The sequence below is a fragment of the Rhipicephalus sanguineus genome, chromosome 6, assembly GCF_013339695.2.
Source record: "Rhipicephalus sanguineus isolate Rsan-2018 chromosome 6, BIME_Rsan_1.4, whole genome shotgun sequence".
Lineage (NCBI taxonomy): Eukaryota > Metazoa > Arthropoda > Arachnida > Ixodida > Ixodidae > Rhipicephalus > Rhipicephalus sanguineus.
Genome location: NC_051181.1, coordinates 104,089,963 through 104,111,460, shown reverse-complemented (window position 1 = coordinate 104,111,460; position 21,498 = coordinate 104,089,963). Strand labels below are relative to the sequence as shown.

The 21,498-nt window shown below is 46.2% G+C and overlaps 2 protein-coding genes across 5 annotated transcripts in view; one reads left to right on the top strand and one right to left on the bottom strand.

Annotated features, from left to right (window-relative positions):
- LOC119396075 (relaxin receptor 1) overlaps positions 1–21,498 on the bottom strand; it is a 226,969-nt gene that overhangs the window by 153,765 nt on the left and 51,706 nt on the right. The gene's annotated exons all lie outside the window — the stretch shown is intronic.
- LOC119396076 (uncharacterized) lies at positions 10,751–15,703 on the top strand. The gene is made up of 4 exons (XM_049416898.1): positions 10,751–11,596; positions 14,249–14,377; positions 14,883–15,047; positions 15,229–15,703. Exons 1-4 carry the CDS (start codon positions 11,414–11,416, stop codon positions 15,445–15,447), a joined length of 696 nt encoding a protein of 231 aa, XP_049272855.1. The 5' UTR covers positions 10,751–11,413; the 3' UTR covers positions 15,448–15,703.

The following is a 21,498-nucleotide window of genomic DNA, read 5'->3' as shown; positions in this document are numbered from 1 at the left end:
CCCCTACCGTGGCCGTCTCCATGGCCATCACCCTGCCCCACGATGTCACCCTGCCGTTGCCTTTGGCAGCGCTGCTCAATATGTCTCCATCCGCGTCGTCTGCTCGGCGTTCCCATAGCGTCTGCGCGCACGCGAGTAAAAGCCAGGGTTGCCACTGACTTTCGAGTAAATGTCGCCAAACAACGAGCAGAAAGTCGCCAAAAGTCGCCATTTTTTTAGAAATTTCGCCAAAAAAGTCGCCATTCTAGATGTGTGCGGCATATCCTAGTAATAAGAATTTTCACTGATCTATAGCCCCGTAGAATACAGTGCCATTCAAAGCCCTTAAAGTATCTTGACATTTCTCATGCCAGGCGCATCGCCCCTTCAGCATGGGAGTGCTTGTGCAGCTGGTTCTCCGACTAGCCGCAAGATGTGCGCGCGGCGCAAGTAAAGGATAAAACGCTCATGATATCCTTCCATCCCTGTCCGCTCGTTTCAAAGGTAAAAGTGTGGTAACCTTGGGCGAAAGCCGCGAAGGGCGTTGTTTGTAGCAGCTTTACATCCCGTCCATATGAAAAAAAGGATTAGCAGGTTTATTGAAAGTATAAGACAGAATTCTACAGGTATCGTTCATTAGTGAGTCTTATACCTTTCAGTGTGAACTAATATGATACCGGACGCCACTGTCCCTTTTCATATATAATCACTTATATCTACCCGCGTCAATCCAGTGCGTTATAATTGAACAGGTAGACATTGTAAAATGTTATATAGCGATTGTTTTCATTGCACACGCTCACCGAGAACAGTAGAAAATGCCTGAATAAATAATTTTTTATTGCACGAACACCGGCGTATCCGCCCATCTTCGCTATACGAGCTCGATTAGGGGATACTGCAGCGGTGAATAGGTCGCCAAGCTATTCAGAATAGTTGGAGCTTTGGCGGAACAAATGGCCGGAACACACGACCAACCCGTCATCTAGCCCCTTCAGAAGCGAAACTTTAGCGAAGCTCTGAGGCATCTAGATGAATCTAGATGAATTTAGGATATGCACACGAGTTACAGGACGGACATACAGAACGGCGCGTAATGTGCACCTCAAAACCCAGAAAAATACAGAGAATAGTGCCGCTCATTCGTTGGGAAGGCACTGAGCTTAGGATGCATAACTCAGTGGAGACCTAAGCTGAAAATCGCCAAAAATTCGCCATGTCGCCATTCATAATTTTAGGTCACCACGGGCCTTTCAAATTCGCCAATTTGGCGAAAAGTAGCCACCATTGGCAACCCTGGTAAAAGCGAGCAGACGGCAGCGCCGGAAAAGTAAACATGGCGGCACCTGTGGATGCAGTTTCCTTCCGCCTCGAACTTATCACGTCGTCGTCCTGCGCTGTGCACCGGTAAGTTCAAAACCTCCGCATTTATTTGCTTTATAGTCGCGTCCTGAAGCTTCGAGAGCAATGTACTCGTCGGTATTTTGCAGTGTTTCCAAGATTCATTCTCATATTGTCGGAGGCAAGGCTTAGCAGGCATCGCTAAATAAACACAGCTGATTGCAATAATAAAGACAAAGCATACCTGATGCTTTTTCTCCAGCGTGAGCTAACACAAAGCGATGGCCGATTTTGCCATTTATTTATTGCTGTGAGGACAGTGGGCGAGTAGCAAGCGCGAGTTCGGATCGAAGCAGGCTGTCGCGTCTGCATGGGTGCTGCCATGTTGGCTAGTAACCCCAGCTACTGGCGGTTGCTAATACAACAATTAAAGGCTTACACCATAAATTCGAAGTAGATTAAACACAACGCTTATCGTTGTAGCGTGGTACGTGCCAAACAAACACAAATGTCTCAACGTTTTCAACTTTGAGGCGATTACATGTAGAAGTATGTTTTGCTGCGCAAGCATGTAACTTACTTACACCCTGCTGCAACCAGCTTGTGTGGCACGGCCACGGCCGCTTCGCTGGCCCAATGCGTTGGGTGGGGGAAGGCCAGTTACGATCACGTGATCAAACATGGCAGCGCCCGTGCCCCGCTGCGGAAAATCGTCTATAAACGCGCCCGATTTCACGTCGTTGACGATATACTGGGCAGAATTCATGCATCGTAACTTATTTTAGCGCACACTGACACACGGACACAGAAAAGAAGGGTACCCTTCTTTTCTGTGTCCGTGTGTCAGTGTGCGCTAAAATAAGTTACGATGCACTCATACCAACTAGCTCGTCTTTCAGTATTACTTCAGAATTCATGGAAGATTCACATATGGCGCGTGTCATTGGTGGAAGGCAATCGTTCGATTTAGTGCGGCGACGTACGCTAGGGGGACCGTTGTAATGAAGGGACCAGGTAAACCAACAGAACAATAAAAGTTTGATGTTTAATATATACACGGTGTTTCTCACATGTTTACTTGATCATATACTGGGCGAATTACTCGGAGTATTGACGGTTTACCGATGATTCCCTCCGGAGCTTCGCCCCACTCATCATCATTCACCCCTTGGATATGCTGTGGATTTTTTAGATGTGAAGCATCGTATAGCGGAGTTCAATCCGGCGGTGGTGGTGTGCGGCGTGACCACCCTTACTGCGCATGCGCAAGCCCTCTCCACACACCTCCTCTCCCTCTCCACTCCCCCAACACCCTCTCCACTTCGCATTTCCCCTTCCCTTTCCCATTTCCCCCTCACCCTCTCCACATCACATTTCCCTTTCCCTCTCACCCTCTCCCCTTCCCTCTCTCCCCTCTCCTCTACCTCTCTCCCCTCCATATTTCCCTCTCCCCTACCCTTCCCCACTTCCCCTCTCCCCTTTGCCTCTCTCCCCTCCCCCTCTGAAACGCGGCCTCTACATGCTGAAACGCTGCTTCGCATCGCCTCATATCCCCTTTAGCGGGAGATGGTGTGATTTTTTTTTTATCTGTGAATGCAAAGGAAGCTGATATACAGCGAAATTGTGCATACTGTTATAAAAAATCGTTACGAAAAATGATAAATAAAATGCACCAGGGATATTTTAGTCGTGGATTTGCGGATGGCATCGTGCGCTTCCGGGTTACGTGACAGCTGTGGCATCTTTGTTTGGGTCTGTCGCATATATGTGTTTTTATGTGACACAGGTGCGCTTTCACGGCGCCATGTAATTGTATATACACGGAAGGGGCACTAATGAACCCGTAAACACTCCTCTCATTGTGATATGCTTCGGGCACCTCTCGTGCTAATACTTCCCTGCACCTTCCTTTTACGTGCGTGTCCCCAAATATCAAACTACAGCCCTTTGCGAGGCACCGCCGAATGGGAAGTGGGTACACACGCCATTCCTAATTGATAATATCATCAATAAGGAAGAAGAGGGAAATATAAGCCGATTATATTGCAAATGCATCCCTCATATTGATAATAAGCTTATCGCATTAAGAAGAGAGCCGATGCATTTGTTAGTGTTCCTTGAACACCTATGTGCAAGAGTCAACATGAAGATTAGATCCCGCTTTAAAATAGCGCGTTTGCGCGTAAGCGCTTTAGTTTGCATATCGCTGGCTACCAAATGTACTGGGGTGGCAGAGTGAAAATGAAATTACCTGAAATTCTGGCGCTTATCTGAAAAAGCGCGATGTCCCCTTGCTAAGCCATTCTCCATTCGCCTGACATGATACTCTGCTATTATCGACGTTAACTGACGAGGTTGAATGCTATTTCACGACCCCGTGTAAGGCTGTCACATCTTGAAAGTGCGATGGAAAAGCAGACTCTAAATTTTGGATCAAGAGCTTCACGAGAAAACGCTAAAAAAAAAAGAACCTGTATAAGAGATGTGCCACAGAAGCCTATAAACAAGCTCTAATAGTAAGACTGTACAGAGGGCCAACGTGCGTACGGCAATTTGAAAGCAAGTATTAGCAATAATAAAGTGCATTAGCTTCTAACACACTCTAAGCAACATCTTTTAAAGTATATTACGTATGCACTGCGAACGCTATCTCTATTGTTGTGTACTTTGTTTGAGAGCATAGAGCAATAGCGACAGTCAACGCACATTAAAGTTTAAATGCCGCTTTTAAGACTGTTAAAAAAGATGAAACACTGTTTGAATGGAGCGAAGCACATTCTGGCGAAAAAATCCGTAAACAGGGGGTGGGTGGTCGAGCCGACGTTTCGACAAGTGGACTTGTCTTCTTCAAGGCTGGAGCTAAGTGATTCAATGCTGGAACTGAACTAATCAGTTCCAGCCTTGAAGAAGAGAAGTCCACTTGTCGAAACGTCGGCTGGAGCACCCACCCCCTGTTTACGGATTTTTTCATCGCAAGCTTCCATCTTCCACCTCCTGACGTTTTTTTTTTGTTTTTTTTTTGGATTCTGGCGAAAAGAAACACAAGGCTGAACTCCAGGCCAACGCTATGAGAAATCAAGGCATTCACACCTCTAACCCTTTAAGCCCTGATTTCTTTAATTGTCAGATAACTTTCTTTTAGGTGTCGCTTTACTATCGCCTAAAAAACACCGACATATCGTATTCGGAGCAGCCCACCATTATATATATATAAATTGGCGCGTCCTATCTATAGGAAACCAGGGCTTAGTGGTTGCAAAGTGCAATATGGCACACTTAGGCAATGCTATTTATTTCCACCTTGTTAACACTTGTAAATGTAGCAAAGTTCGCAGGCTAGCAACCGGATCGTGCATTTGAAAGGTTTTGCACTCGTGACACACAGCTCTTTATTGCACCTGAATGGCCTCCGTCTTATTATTGAACGCTTTGTCAGGCCTAACATCAGAATAGAGATCGCCGAATCCTCCATTACTGCGCCGAAGTTATTTTCTCCCATGCCTGCTAAAGCGAGTTACCACCGGAACGTTACTTCAGCGTCATTTTCTAGCTCCCTCACGCACCATTCGTATAGTGCGTCAAAGGTATTTAGTTCCATTATATACAAAGCTCACTGTCGGAGTCCGCTTGCAAATTAGTAAAGCAATCGAGGCTGATTTTTCGAATAGAAGACTCGCAGAGTACCTTAGGCATTCGCCTGAGGCGACTCGAAGGCGAAAGTCATCCGGGGCGGTCATCGTCATCATCGAAGATGATTTTGATGATGTGCAGACCAGATTATGATGTCAACCAGCACAACAGCTCGAGTTCAGGGACCTCAACAACATAAAACACAAGAAAATGTGCCTACCCTGTGTAGAACTGAGAGCCGATCTGTCTGCAGACACTCGAAGCACCGCCTCAGAATATCGAATATCAGAATATCGAATAGCAAGGTTTTTGTTTTCACAGGCCTCACATTTTACAAATATTCATGCAAAATAAGTTTCCGTTGTTGAATGCGGTCGCGAGTATGGATGCTTGACATTTGATATAGGGGTGGTAATGGTTGGGCTGGGTGGAGGGGGTACAATTGTATAAATTTGTGTACTATGTGCTTGTTTAGATTGCCAAAATAGCACGCGATCGCAAAAACGATGTGGAAATAACAGCTTTCATTGAACGCGGACGCCGTTGGGAGGATCGAATTAGCGAGCGGCGATTATTTGAGAAATGTAACAGCAGATATTCAATTCGCGAATAGAACGATTCCCAGAGCGGCTAATCGATTCGCATTGGAATATGCGAGTATACGCACATGGGATATTCGGTGCTTCGTATTGGCACTACAGCTTTGAAAAGTGTCGAGCCCAGCATTGTGGGCAGCGGATGCTATGTGCTTTTAGACTAGGTTCAATGGCCGCTAAGAGGAGAATGTATGTGCCGTCCGCCCGGAAGCCCAAAGCGCCAGAATCATAGGAGTGTCCATTTGGCGGTGTTATCGCTAAGCGTAGAAACCTAAATAGATCAATCACCAAAAAAAGATGAGGAGGGCAAACGCGAATACAAGAGAACAAGACAGCAGAAACGCTTGTGTTGTTGCGATCGCATCTCCTGCTCGTGTTGGCGCACCCTACCTTCTTTTATGATGAATCCTTACCAACTAGCTCAGCTTTCTGCCGTTTTAATTTTCTTCGGTCGCTGTCACGTTTTTGTCCGAATTGGAGTGAGAACAACGTAACGTAATTGCGAATGAGCACTTGGCGAGCACAGGTCAATGATGATGCGGTATCACACTATAAGTCGCACAGCCGAGTCCGGCCGGCGAGCTCCAGAAAGAAGACAGCAAATAAAAGAAACACGAAACACGAAATTTAGTAAATATGGCGGATTCCCGCGTTCTTTTGGGCTCGCAGATAGATCCAACGCCGTTTTACACAACACCTATTTAATCTTTGCCCTTGTGCGCAGGCATGTAGCGCATGCGTTGGGGCCTTGCGCTGTCCATGTCCTCTTAACGCTTTACTGCAAATATGTCGCACTAAGAAGGACCGAATTTCCACTTTTCCCAAACAAATGTCAGCAGAAATAAGCTGTCAAAATTTTAAACACTTCGTCCGTCTGCCTTCATCAAAAGCAAGACCCGTTGCAAAAACGCGAAAATCAGAAAGAGTAGTGAAATAAGGAGAAGCGGCCTCTTTACAAAGAAGAATTTTCGTCCCTTTGTTTATATCTGTGTAGCTAGCGGTCGTTCTTGTATATACAAAAGAAAAGACCGAACGCACAGCGCTGGCACGTGGTCCGCACTGGCTAACGACAAAACTGATGATGTATACAATTTGTCACGACGAATTCACCGACTCTTGAAAAGTTTCAAGAAGCTCACAACAAAATGGCGCGTCTCTCAAGGAATAGCTCTGAGTTTCCAATAGTTGAAAGCACCAGTCACTCCATTTTTCAGCGGCTGAAACGACAGCGGGATAGTAATAAAAAATTACACCATCTCCCGCTAAAGGGGACCATAAGGCGATGCGAAGCCGGAGCACTTGCACGATCGCGTTCCGTTGGCGTTCGTTGGGCATGCTACCGACCTCGCCTCGTGGAACGCGAAGAGGGACGCTACGCGCGTCGTATCTTCCATCTAGCCTGGCCGTTAATTCTCACAGGGCGAGCGGGGAACGCGGTCGACAGGCGGGCGAGAGGGGGCAGCATAGAAGAGGAGAGAGAAGGGGAGGGGACGCGCATGCGCTCGAGCTCATCGAGGCGTTGCGCGGGAGAGAATTTCGGCATGTCTAGCCCGCGTTTCAGAGGAAGAGTGGAAAGGGGAAGGGGAGAGGGAAAGTGGAGAGGGAAAGTGGAGAGGGGAAGGGAGAGGGTGAGTGGAGAAGAGGTGTGTGGAGAGGGTATGCGCATGCGCAGTAAGGGTGGTCACGCCGCACACCACCACCACCACCACCACCGGATTGAGCTCCGCCTTAAGATACTTCGCATCGAAAATTTTCGCTATACCCCGCCTAGGGTATGAGATATTGAACGGCATCTTTTGGTGCCAGATCTGTGCCAGGAAAAATTAATCGCCTATACGTGGTCATGCAACTGTAAGCACCGTCGATCCGCGCGAGCAACGTGGTTTAAGGAGGAAGTGGGCTCCTTTTCTTAATATTTTCACTCTAAACCGCTTCACTTTCATCAGATGTGACGGCCCTTCGCGGTGATTTACAATCACTGCGAAGTACGGTCGCTTCTAATAGAAATTCCGGAATCACCGCAAGAGGAGCCGGCACTTCTTTTCCGGATCCACCGGCTTCTCTTGCGTCCTCTTTCTTAACGCACCCTTCGATTCTTTCCGGTGGCGTGATTTAAAACATCTTAATCGATAATCACTAAAACGGCAAGGCGAGCAAGCTGGCAGGCTCATTTATCTTTCAAAATTGACACGACGAAGCATCCAAAACACAGGTATTCAAACAACACAAGCGCTTTCGCAACATAACGCTTCATCACTAGGCTCGAGCGTGAGGTAAACCTTTGCCACCCTTCATAAAAGAAAAAAAAAATCACAGAGTGCCTTACGCATTCTCCTAGGACGACTCGACGGTCGAAGCCATCTTCTTCTCTCTTCTTCTTGTTCTTCTCTCTCTCTCTCTCTCTCTCTATCTCTCATTTTATCAAATGCATATAAGGAGAGGTTGGTGCCAATGCTTGGCACCGGCTACTGCTCTTGTCTTGCATAATAGCTGCCGTCGCAAAATAGAAAATAAGGACAATGCTATACAAAGGCACATAGTACAACACTCACGCATTCAGTCCAAGTTCTTCATCTTCTCGGTCGATGTATTGATTCTCTCTCACCTTCTTCCGAAAGCTTTTGGCACTTAGCGTGGTTTCGGTCTGCCTTCAGGATCGGAGGCGTTGCAACCTTTCTGGACATCACCTGGTTTTGCAACGTATCCGTGATCGGCCCACCTTTGACTAAGTGATGACGTCATGCGATTAAATCATCATGTGACGTCTCGCTATGCGACGTCATTGTGACGTCGTAAATTTTTGGCGATTTGTGACGTCATGTGGTTACGTCACTACGCGATGATTCTTTGCATCACTCGTGTTGACGCCGACGGTCAGTTTTAGGGGCGAAGCTCCTTATGCCGTGGGTCTGTCCATCCTCTGTTTGTTTGTTTGTAGTAGCCACCTCTAGTTCGTGAAGTGCTCAATAGATGTCGTTGGTGGCGCTCGCTCCATATATATATATATATATATATATATATATATATATATATATATATATATATATATATATATATATATATATATATAATATATATATATATATAATTGCATATAATATCGCTAGATGGTGCTAGTTTTAGAATAGTTCCAAAGGAACCAAAGCACCCATTTTGTCGAGTGGGAATATCAAGACGTTCATTGACACGGCATTGTGTAATTATGACAAGTACAAGAATAGACCATTTGTGTTAGTTGGTGACCTGAATGTCGATATTACCGAAAAGAACAATGAGTGGTTAATACAACATATGGCAGCCAAATATGCTCTCACGTGCACGTCCTTTGATCATATGAAACCAACGGCCGTCCGAGGGACATGTATAGACCTGGTATTTTCAAATTTCCTATTGCAACCCGTACAGGAACCGCTATCCCTTCATTTCACGGACCATAAAGCCGTGATAATGAAGGGACAACGCAAGCCAAGCATCATCTAATTAAGAAAAATAAAAGTTTGATGTTTGTATTATACACGCAGTGTTTTTCACTCTTTATATGATGATTGATGGGGCGTTACACGGAAGATTCACAGTTTACCGATGATTCCCTCCGGAGCTTCGCCCCACTCATCATCATTCACCATGTGGATATGCTGTGATTTTTTGCGTTTGATGTGGCATCTAAGGCTTTCGCCTTAACATAAGTTGCGCTCTTGATTATAACGTTTCTTTCTGTCTAGCCTGCTTACAAGGCATGCACCACATGGCTGGATATTATTTCTTGTCAGTGCAATAAAGCGTTAAGTTATGAGTCAGTGCTCGCGTTGCTTGAATCAATTTCTCCTGTTTACATGAGTTGTCCCATGTCGTCAATTAGACGAAGTAGTTATTAGACTGCATATTACTCTCTTTCGCTATTTCTCTCTCGGTTTGATTTTCGTTTACAAAAAATCTGCTTCGCTTAGCGTCAGTCAGTCCTAATTTGTAAGTAACTCGTAAATGTTCAGTACCATGCGTAAACGCTTAGTGGCTAGGCTTTTACGCTGCTAAGCTCAAAGACGCGGGTTCGATTCCCTGTCACGACGACTGCATTTGAATGAATGCAAAATGCGAAAACACCCATGCATTAGGCTTGTAATCCCAGGTGGTCCAAATTATTCGGGAATCTCTCACTATGGCTTCCCTCGTAATCATGGTTTGTTGGAATCCAGAACTTTATGTAACTATTCGGGGGCCACCTGAAGAAACCACCGAATTCACAGCGCTTTTTCTAACGGCGAAACTGTTCAGCAAATTGTTCCTTGTTCACGCCGTGCCAAAAAACTATCATAATCATAAACGGGTATGCGCCACTAAAATTGGGTAAATCCCACTACTCACCACTGGTCCACTAAAAATGAAGAAGAAAACTATCGTCATCAAATGGGTATGTGCCACTGCGCGGCCTATCAGAAAACTATTACCATCATAAACGGGTACGTGCCACAGAAATTGGGTAAATCCCACTACACACAACTTCCATGAAAAAGGAAGAAGGCAACAGTTAGCCAAACAAATGGCCGCGAAGCGACCGCGGCGAGCCGAAGACCCCAATTGCGTACAAGGAGAGCATACTAGGGAACGGGAAAGGCAACGGCGGCTGCGAGAGGACCCTGAATCGATGGAAGGCCTACGCCAACGACGACGTGCCCGTAGATCTATGAGAGGTGTGAGCGCTTGATTTCAGCGCGACGTTCTCTCTCTGGAGTTTGGATATCCGTGTCGTGTCTGTGACTGTCTGTGGTTTAACTCGAACCTCTCTGCGCTGAGACTCAACGTAGAAACAACCTAGCATCACCTAGCTAAAGCCTACACTCTTAACCGCGTATCCTCTATGTATACCTTTACCAAAATTTATCCTTTATCCTATAGGTTACATGGGCCGACGTTTTTGTGTTTTTTGTCTTCCCAAGTTTTAAAGGTTTACATGATGATTCACAAAGGTTACAATCTAAATTTAAAGGTATATGGCTCGTGTATACCTTTAACGGTGACCTTTAGAGCTGACAGAGTCTTCGCCGTATACGTTTAGGCGTTTACATTTAAGGGGCAAGGGTTACAGATTCGGAGAGGGCGATCGGGAAAGGAAATTCTATTGCTCCAATCGCGCGCAAGCAGCCCTTAAATGGTTTGGTGCTTGCGTGTGCTAGAATACTGGCAAGTGCGCCGTCCACGGCGCGCGGCAATGTGGGCGAGGTGGTTGTTAGAGCGATGAAATACTTAGAGGGCCGTGGCATTCTGAGGTGTTCTACCGCAACGTTCGCGGTAAGAAGAAAAAAAGTATGGTACCTGCTTCTGTACCTCGTCTCCTGCGTCGTTTTCTGCCTAATCCCGCTACTCGGCAGTCGTGATTTGGAGCAATGTTTGCCGAAGAGAACTGCGAAAACACGACGGGTCCAGGGAGACGAGGCGTTATTTCTAACGCGCGTCAATAACGATGGTCCCTTGTGCGGATATCTGTATCCTCGTTCGCAAATCCGGTGGCAGACCATCGACAAGCCTCCCAACAGCCAGAGCTGCAGGAAACTACGCCCATAAAGCGCTAACAGGAACACTCTTGTGCTCTAAATTCAGCTTATGGTGGCTGAAACAAGCAATTTACTAATTTTGCCTTCTACAATCACAACGAAATTGCGCGATATGAAGTCTCACAGAAATAACTGCTACAGAGGCTGTTCACGAAGCTGTCTGCTCCGCGATTATAGCACCTCTCTTGCGCTCAGCGCCCTCTCGCGCCATCATGAGTCTCTGAGGGAGCCCATATACAGCAACTATGTTACACCATAGTCTCATCCCACTACCTGAACGTGACGCGCTTGTTGTAGACGTGTGGCGGCGTGCTCGGTATGATTTTAAAATGCCCGTCAAGCACAAAGACGTTTGTGGCGTGTTACGTGGCCGGTGCAATGAGCTCCAATGCGATTGCAAGCAATATATGGTGGTGTGCGCCTTCGACGATGCCGAGGTTCGCATTCGATGCGACTATTGTGACCACAGTCCCAGCGCCCACAACAGGATTGCTTATCTCGGTAAGCAAAGTTTTGTTTTGCAGCCGTTGTGCGTTTTCCCTTTTGTATGCCCTGACAAATGTTGTTGCCTCTCGTATACAAGAATTAGGTAATCTAGTATTAAGATATAAATTTTGTGGCAATATTTTGTTAAAATTCGTGCTCACTTGCAATTGACGGACTTATCACGCGAGCACGTATTACTTGCTTTGTCTGCACGTGTGAGCTTGGCATCTTTTCGCAACGTTGTTAGGTAAGGAGTATTACGTACCATGTTCTGGCTGATGTGGCGTTTTGCGGTGTAGTGTTTGTGCTAAAAGCGTTGTCCGCCCCAGGACTTATTCAAACCTCACTCAGGCGCACGCGAATGAAAAGGCGGCTCTGTGTTTTCTCGGTGGCGCACTTGTGTGGCCCCTCGCGCTCTCCACGAGCACCTTGTTCTTCTCATGTCACCGCGAGCGCAGTCGGAGAACGATGCTGAAATGAGTGGATAAGCATTTACCAGTGCGTTCCTTCATCTAACAACCTAGTCTACGGCTGCCAAGCGCAATAATCGCTTCCAATGCGGTGCACCGAAGCATATATATGGTAGGAGAATCTACGTGCATGTGTGAGCTCCTTGTTGCCGGTGTTATATGAGCACACGTATGCCAGGCGGCATATGGGCGTGAGGCCAGTCGTGGCTCTTAATCTGCGCTGTGGTTTTTGTGCGTACCTCGCCTAGGGAACACGGCTACGCGTGACTACGCACCTGCGGAGTGTCATTGCATCTAATCTGCTCATGAATCAATGCTGAGTGGTGCGAGAAGAGGGATATCGATGAGGTGCTTCGTGTCCTTTTCACGAAATAAAACGGGCTCGTCCGCATTTGCGGAGCTATGTTCAACCTCGGTGTGATTTGATTGACCGTGTGCTCCGTTTGTACCGTCCTCCAGGCTCATGTACTGGTTGGCGTGAGCAGTGAATCCCTGCGTATTTATTATTAAAAAGGCACTGAAAAAAAAAGAATTTTGCACCTTGTGTTTTCTGTTGCTAACGGCCCATTTATCACGGCCGGAAAGCTCGTTTACTTGAGCGTGTGATGGTTAATAATTGGAAGACTGTTCTGGTGCCCAGTGAAGTTTCGGTTTAAAAGAGCATTGAGTGAGGCGGGACCGCTTTTCGTGTAAACATAGCTGGTTACGTCAGCTCTCAAAACCGCGTTCACATGAGCACCGAATTGAAAACTCTTTTCAACCAAGGCTCTCAGGGTGCTGCTATAATCCCCTCTGGTATGTCGTAAATATATGCGTCACCCCTCTCCCTTACATTTGCATTGCCGGGGCAAGGATGTCAGCATTTGTACACCCGTGCAAGTCCACTAAGGAGGCGCCCCTTCTTTCCGTTACAGAGGTGTGATAGCAAAGAGCGCTGGCTAGGATGATGACAGCTAACACGAACTCGTGAATCAGGTGGCCGTTGGTTGTTTACCGTTAGACCAAGGTGGCGTTGATGTTGTGAAGTCGGGCGTTTCTCGTGCAGTTGCGCGACATGCACATCACAATTCAGCTTATTCATGTCCTAGCCTATATTCACCGTCGATATTTTGTAGATGATGCATGTGTCCATAAATATCTATCCCAGAAGTTATCTAGGCTTCAAAGTTATGTGTCAGGACTCTGAAATGACATACAACTTTCAAAATGTACTCTAGATGATCAAGTAGCTCATCGTTATGCGAAAAATAATAAAAAAAACGTATTGATGGTAGGTAATATAGGATGCAGGTTTTTTTTTTTTTTGTTTCGCTGCATAACTAATAAAAAAAAATTTTACGCATGACAAGAACCGTCGCCTTTCTCTGAGTACGTACAGCCTGTACTTCAAGGGAAAGGTCTTCCCCAAAAAAGGTTGTATAAGAGCCAGTGTCGCCAACTTCGCTCAGAAGTCGCTATATTTCTTGAGAGAGTTATATATTTTTATATTTACCGTAGACATAATGTGGTGTGTATTTGCTTCTTAGATTTTGCTTTAGGCATGTTGTGTACCAAATACACATGCAGCTTTAGCCGTTGCTCTTGTGCTTCATATGGGCGAATGAACTCGCTATTTTCTTTTCTGAACTGAAACGGGCCAAATAGACTGCGGGAATAAAGCGGAGAGAAGGTGGAAATACAAAGCCCTAGGGGATGCCCTTGTCAAAAAGTACCCTCACTGCAAGTGGGAGACGCCTAAGCCAGGCACCCGGATTCAGCACACGAGAAGTGCTGTTCACGTGAGCATGTCATGACGTGTTTATTCAAGCTTTTGAAAAATACGTGCATGGAATAAGCTTAAAGCAAATATTCAGAGGTCTTTAGATTAACGCAGTGTCCTTGAAGCGGCATATAAATAAAGAGATAATAGGAAATTAGAGTGGTCAGGTGAGAGAATGTGGTATAAAATGGGTTAAAATCGCAAAGCAATGCTTAAGTTAAAACTATTGTTCCGTGAGATTAGTGGCCTTGCTGAAACTGATAGATATAGCCGTTTAACATAATGAGATCTATGAATGGTGCAGTCTCTGACGAAATTTTTCAACTCTAAGTGCGATGTACTGAGCTTTATTTCCCTTTGGGCAGATTACTCTATCCTGAATAGGCTCCACCATATTTTTATGTTTTCATGCTCATTCTATTCTACTGTTTTCCACAGAGTGTTTTCATACGGGGGCTTTCTCTGCAAAGAAAAATGCAGCGGCACCAACAGAAAAGAAGTAATACTGCTCTCTTGGAGGAATCCAGGCCAGAACTAACAAAAGAGGTGGCATTGGCAGAGTTGCAGGTAGGCTGCAATTTTTATTCAATTTTCATACGAGACAAAATGCTCCCAAAGGACGTTTAAGTTCTTTATCCTTCCACTTCAATGGGGGCCTTAATTCTTTTGTCATATTTGTATTTTTGTGTATTCCAGTTATTGGCTTCGAACAGCTTAAAAGGGGCCACAATCAACTACGAAATGGTTTTGTGCCTCTTGAGAGCCACATACCAAGACCGCTGCCAACACCATGTAGACCCCTTGCCAAATTGTTTTTGGTGGAAGAAACTAAGTTTATACTTCATATCAGCGTTGATTTAAAACATCGTAAAGCATCTGTTTCTGAGCAGTGGCACACAGTAGAGTTGTAAACTCACACAGAAAAATTAATCTTGTGGCGTTGTATTCAAGGCCCGATTGTTTTTTCTTTACTCTCAAGGTTTAATATAACATAGGTCTGGCCGAATGACTTGTTTCAAATTCACTTTTTTAAGGGACGTGAAGGGAAATAAGTTTGTTGCTTCTTCCATAGCTTTGTGCTGAGCTCCAACTGCGCTTTGGCTTCACTGTGGATGAAGCGGAACAACGGCTAAAAAAGGCGGCACAAGTTTTCTCAGAGAAGGAAGGAAGGGAAACTTCATTTTTAGAGCTCTGGAAGCACTTGCAAGGTTCGTCAGAGCACTCACTGATCATTGAGGTAAGTTATTTTCTTTTTTCTCTGCCTAACTGTATTCGAAAAGCGTGAAAGACGCACTGATAAGTGCTCATGTGTCAAATGACGTGCGAAAAATAGACTTGGACTAATGCTGAATGTCTAGCAAATGGCTGCATTTAGTATATAACACTGTTTTTCGGGTCTTTGATGATTCTAATTACAGGCTGCTCTACCGACAGAAATAAAAATTGCTGCACCACATGTATACCTATACAAGGACCAAGCTTGGGTATATGGAGGCAGCAAGGAAGAAATAATTCACCTGAAGGAACTGAACATTGAGCGTGCCGTCGTCATATGCTTTCTCATATACTATCTGAAAAACCTCATGTACCCGTCTGCTTTTTCGCAGACCCTGAATATGGTTGAAAAACTTTTTTAAGACCTCAAGAACCTATCTCACGTGGGGTTATTTTAAACCGATTGAAGTGTTTCTTGGCGCTTTTGAAGAAAAAGAAAGTCTGATCACTATATATGCAATTGGTTGGTCAAACTTTATTGCCAAATATTATTTGGGCAGATGTTTGGAAGTCCTCATATAAATATTTTTCCAAGAAAAGCTTTTCAGTTACGTATAGCTGAATTACTGTATATTTTTGAATTTTAAATAAAGTGCTTCATGCTTTTTATTCCTCTGACTAATTTGTTTAATTTGCTTTGCATCCGGACGAATGTCTGAGAGCCTAGGCTCCTGCATGAACTGTTCGGCTTTGTGTATGCCAAACAATTTCACATATTTCTCACAGAAATTACCATGCACACGCACGCTTTATAAACATTTATTGATTAGAAAGTTTGCGTACCACTAAGCTAAAAAGCATGGTAAGCCGATACGCCTGTCTTTCTTTCAGGGCACTTTTATTTTCCAGGTGAATGAAAGGTAAATGCAGTTTGCTGAATGGAAGGAATATGAACACACAACTTCTGCATGTCCCGTGTAATGTTCTTTCTCTAATAGAAGAGTTTTGCACGAGGCATGCAGAGGTTGTATAAAGTTAATTCCACGCAGTGGTCTGCTGCATTTGTCATAAAAAATGTCACAGTTTCGCCGCAAGGGCGAAGCAATGAATGCGATAGCAAGGAACTAATGCTATACGAAGTGAGGCTCGCCAGTGGATACTCTCAGTTTGAACAGCGCTTCTGTTGCAAGGCGGCCGAAGGCGGCCGCCTTGCAACAGGCGGCCGAAGCAGCGAAGGCGGCCGAAGCAGCGAAGGAAACTAGCGTGCTTCAAGTGTCGACCTGTGACACTTGATAGTTCGCGCTCATCTTCTGTTTGTTCGTTTAGCGGCGTCCCTGAGCTCGAGTGACATTCGTACGCGCCGTAACATGAGCGCGTACATCACGGTGAAAGGGTGAAACATTCCTCTACCCCTCGCCACGAGAAAACCGCGCGAGCAGACGGCGGAAGGGCAAGCTTCTCCCATGCGCAAATATAAGAAGCGAGCGAGCTCGCCGACGACTTTTAAATGCGCCCGTGGGGCTCCTAGCGCCACCTCGCTGGTATTGAAGAAACGCTTATTATCGCCTGCTGTCTCTGAGTCCGTCCAGCGCTAAATGGTGTGTATATAACGCTCGCCGTTAGCTACGTGGAGGATCGGCGTTTCGTGGCGTAGTGGATAGCGCCGCTCGCTGCGGAACAAGAGGTCCCTGGTTCGATTCCGCGCTTCGGAAGCATTTTTCTGAGTTATTTTTCTGTGGGGACTTTATAGATATATACATACTTATACATATACGGTGCATGACGGCGACGGCAAAATCCAGCCGAGACTGTCCATATAATTGCTATCGCAATAAAAGTTACATTTGAAGGTTTACTGTATAACCTTTCAGTTTAGAAGTTTTTCAAATACCTATACGGACACAAATACGCTATACCTCTAATAAAAGTTACAATTTTAGAGGTTTCTAGTTACCTTTTGCTTTAAAGGTTTCTCTGTGACTTATAAAACTACCGTGACCTATATAGTAGAAGTTACCATATTAAAAGGTAATACATAACCTTTAAATTAGACAGATACGAATCTTAAAAATGTATGCCTCTACTAAAGGTTACGCGGTTAAGAGTGTAGAAGCAACCAGATTAGTCTTCAGAATCGTCCAGTTTCGCTGTTTCAAGCCTTGCGCGGCTTAGTGCAAGCTTCGCCTGATTTGTTTTGTTTTTTTTTTGTAGTGTTTATCGGCCATGATTGGCCGGATTCACTAATGACATGTCCCGCCTCAGGAACAACTGAAGTTTCATTTTGCGAAGGGTGCCAGCGCAAGAGATGTTAGGGAAAACTGGCCCTAAACTACGCTAGTCGTCGCCCCTGTTACAGCTATAGGGGTACATAATTATGTGCAGCATTGGTTGAAGTGGACCTTCCGCACATGCGCACGGGTCTGTATCTCTTGAAAAGGAAAAATAAGATAAATACAACTGGCGGGGCTATTAAATGACGTCATTGAAACTACCATCTTGTATTAGGCAGCACAGTAAAGAGGTGCGCTTTATCTCGACCTGTTTATTACCAGAAGCACAGTGGTAGCTCCGAATTGTGCAGCGAAACGGCGTACATACTCGCAGCGCAAATACTTCCCGTATTCTCAGATCCCACACACTATGCCCATTGGTCTAAGTAAAGACCGCTGCATTTGTGTCACCACAATTTACCAGTTGGTGATGAATCGTGGCGTTGAGACAGTGCCGCCGAATCGCGCTGACAGCAGCCAATACGATTAATCAATACAGAAGACGGAACAACCAGAGAGGATCACGATAGGATGTGACATTGATTGCTGCGCGAAAGCGATTCAATGACGCAGATAGATCGACGACCACGGCACGCCACGATGGCACTATATATAAATCACTACGACAAAAATGTCGTCGATGCAAAGACACGACGACGATTGCACCACGACGACGACGTGCCAACGGTGTCGTCGCGACGACAATAGAATGACGACCCCATTCTCAAGCATGAGGCGAGCATGACCGTTGCATGATAATATGAGTTGACTCAATACGAGGTAATAACGCGACAATGCATGTGCCTTGGTGGCGAAACGGCGACACTATAACCGTGTGCAGTAATGGCGATGACGACTCCGAGATGGCACTGTTAAGAGAATGATATAACAACAGAGTGACTGCGGCATAGCGAAGACAGTGGAAGCATGACGGCCGCGTGACAAAGATATAGTGGTAACCGTTATGTAAAGCCCTCGAAATGACGACAGTCTCCGGGTTGACGGCGTCACGTTACTGCTGCCACCCCACGCCTGCCTCTCGCAGCTATCCCCTGCCGCCCTGGGCCACCTCTAGCATTTTGCACTATGCAAGGTGCAAGCTTTTAATGTGCGCGGCATAAGGCCAACCGCTCAACAGAGCAGCCATACAGTTTCAATGCAGAGGCAAAGAAACGTGAGGTTCGAAATAAAAAGCTGTTTAATTCGGAGCCGGTACTTTAGGGTCCTCTCGTCGCTGTTGATGCCTTTGAAAGTAGCACGTAAGGATGCCGGTGCATTGACCAACGTTTTCCACGGAAACATTCGGAAACCAAGATTAGTTCTGTGCGATTAGTTCTGTCCACTGTACTTGTGAAATACACGGTCTCTCAAGGAAGGAACGGAATTGCAACGCGGCGCGGGCTTGAAGATTTGCAAGACATTCTGTGGCAATGACGAAGCACCACCCTGCGTATTACCTGCCGCGAAAGCACTGTTGTTATTTCTGTATTGTTGCGATAATAGACTGAGGCTATATTATTGCAATAATATAGCCGCAGTGTCAGTTATACGGACACCGCAGGCGCCTTTTTGCTGTTTGGTTCACCGCGGGGCTCCGTATAAAGATCAAATCGATAGCATCGTCGCGCGCGTTTCCTTACGCCTATATACTAGCTATATACTCCATGTCGCATGATAAAAGAGTGAGCTGCTTCACTTCGCATAACGCTCCAATTTCTTCCTATCGCATTCATTGCTTCGCCCTCGGGGCGGAATTGCGACTATTTACGCAAACTACGGTTTCTCAGGCGTTCAACTAAGAACATCTCGCAAACAAAAAGCTCACTCAAAGTCATAAAAATGACAACACACGATAACAATGCGACGTTCAGTTGGACTAGTTGGCAGGGATTCACCGTAGAAAACGTTAGGACGTGCAGATGCGCAAACAGGAAACAGAAAACAGACAGCAGAAACGTCTTTCTCGTGTTGTTGTCAGCAGAACTGCGGCAAAACTCCTACTTACAGCGACATCGAGAGGGAAAAAAAAAACATGGATGATCCCTCTGTCATAGGAATCGGTATAACACAAAAGTGAAACGTGTCTTCGCAGACGTAGTTGAGCGTTTGTTGCGCATTCTTTCGCCCCAAGGGCGATGGTTCATGAATGCTGCGGCAACAAATTGTAATGTCACGCGAAGAACGGCAAGCAGCTCGAAACTTGCAACGCGCTGCTCAAGCAGGAAGGACGCACGGAACGAACATACACAGGATGAGAGCGAACTGTCACATTTGTAACTTATTTCTGCGTGAGCACCGCGCTCCTTTCGCAAAAGCAGCCGCTGCAGTGGGCCAAGTGACCTTCGTGCTCTCAACGCGAGACGTACAAACCACCGCGATTCACGAGATAAGCGCCCGCACAAGCGACCACGCCCTGTAGACGCGGTCGCTCGTCGCAGCGGCGACGACCTTTCAAGTGTGCTCTTCTACGCTCTTCCAGCCCGTCGCGCCACCTCACTAGCGATAACGAAAACACACTGTAACACAGATCTCTGAGTACAGCCACCCGCAAATGGTGTATATAAATAGCTCGCCGTTAACACTGCGTAGGACTTGCCGTCCGTGGCCGAATCGTTTCGCGCTGCGGAACGAGCGGTCGTGAGTTCGATTCTCGGTGACGGAACTTTTTCTTCTGGTTTTTTTCTTTGCCCAATGTTAGTCTTTATATTTTACAACATCATATCCGTGACGGAAATACGTCAGCGGAGCCGTGGTGGACCCCGGCATAGAACACTTTCGTGTTAAAAAGTAAAATTATTCTCGCGAAGAACATCTAGTCAGAACTGGGAGTCGAGATACCCAGGCTCATTGTTGAATAGAGTGACGAATGGGGCGTTGCCTCGATGGAGACAACGTGCCGTTACGACGGCATGAGCCTTTTTTCTTTAATTGCTGCTGTGTAGATTTTTCAAGTTTATTGCGCACTTGCGTCTGTATCAACAACCGCGCAAACCGCGATCGTTTACGCCAAGTATGTCGTGCGTCTCGATTACCTGAGTGCTGTTCCATGCCGGCCGCCAGCCGAGTCCCCAACTGCTAGCACTGTGCCATTTGCGTCTCCTGCCTTATTCATCGCATGACTCCGAATAAAAAGGGCAAATGATAGCGTATTGTCTTGTCTCCTTCACCCGCCACATCATCGCCCACGTCTTGCGGCCGCAGTGGTCGTTACGGCGCGCAATACGCCCCAGCGAATGCTATTTCGCCGTCGACATCGAGTTCTGCGCAGAACCATGAAAACGGTACAGAAGTTCCAAGTCCATAAAAACGCGACGTGCATCCGTGTTTGTACAGGTTCCCTTTTTGTATGCATTCGCGGTATAGGTCGATCTGTCGACTTTTTGAACAAGAGAGGCCGTTCAAACACAAGAGGGATAGAAAATAGAGCGAAAGGAGATACGGGCTGTCAGCGCACCTCAGCCACATTTGGCGCCATCGCTCGCGTTGTTTGGTCTTTTTTTTTTTCGAGGTGGGTACAATCAGTCGCAGTACCGCGTAACTGAAGTATCGATGAGGGACGGCGTTACGCATAGCTTCACTCTAGGATGCCTGGATGCACGCTTTCTCCCCTCGCACCGAGACACGCTATAATCTTTGGCCTCCGAGATGTCACAGCATCTCGTTTTGCGACGCGACCGTTCCTCAACATCTTCGTGCTTGAAAGAACTACACGTAGCATTATGACGCCCTCGTGCCTAGAAATGATGTCTTTTGGGTAAAAGTAGCACTCCCATTCGCAAGTGTTTGTATAGAGCAGCATATAAAAGCTCCCGTTTCTTTTCCTCGAGTCATTGCGGTGTCCCCGGCCAAAGCAGAACGACGACACCGTTTCGCTTGTCTTTCCGTGTGGTCGGAACAAACATCCCTGTACACGCAAGAGGGCTTTCGGGCATCGTTCGACGAGCTGGCGAGGAACATTCGAGCTTTTCTACGCATTCGGCAACAATGCAGCAAGCCCGTCAACCCCAGTCGTGTAAAAGAGGACTCTGCACCAAAGCACCGCCCAGCGGCTACCTTGTGTTGCTGGATATTCTCCCCTAGAGAGCATATACAGTAAATCTCGGGCCTACACAGGAACTGCCACCGCTTATTTTCAAGGGGCACGCTCACAGTATTATTCTGTTCTGCCGGGGGCACTCGGACGTCCGCGCCGCTTGAGTTACC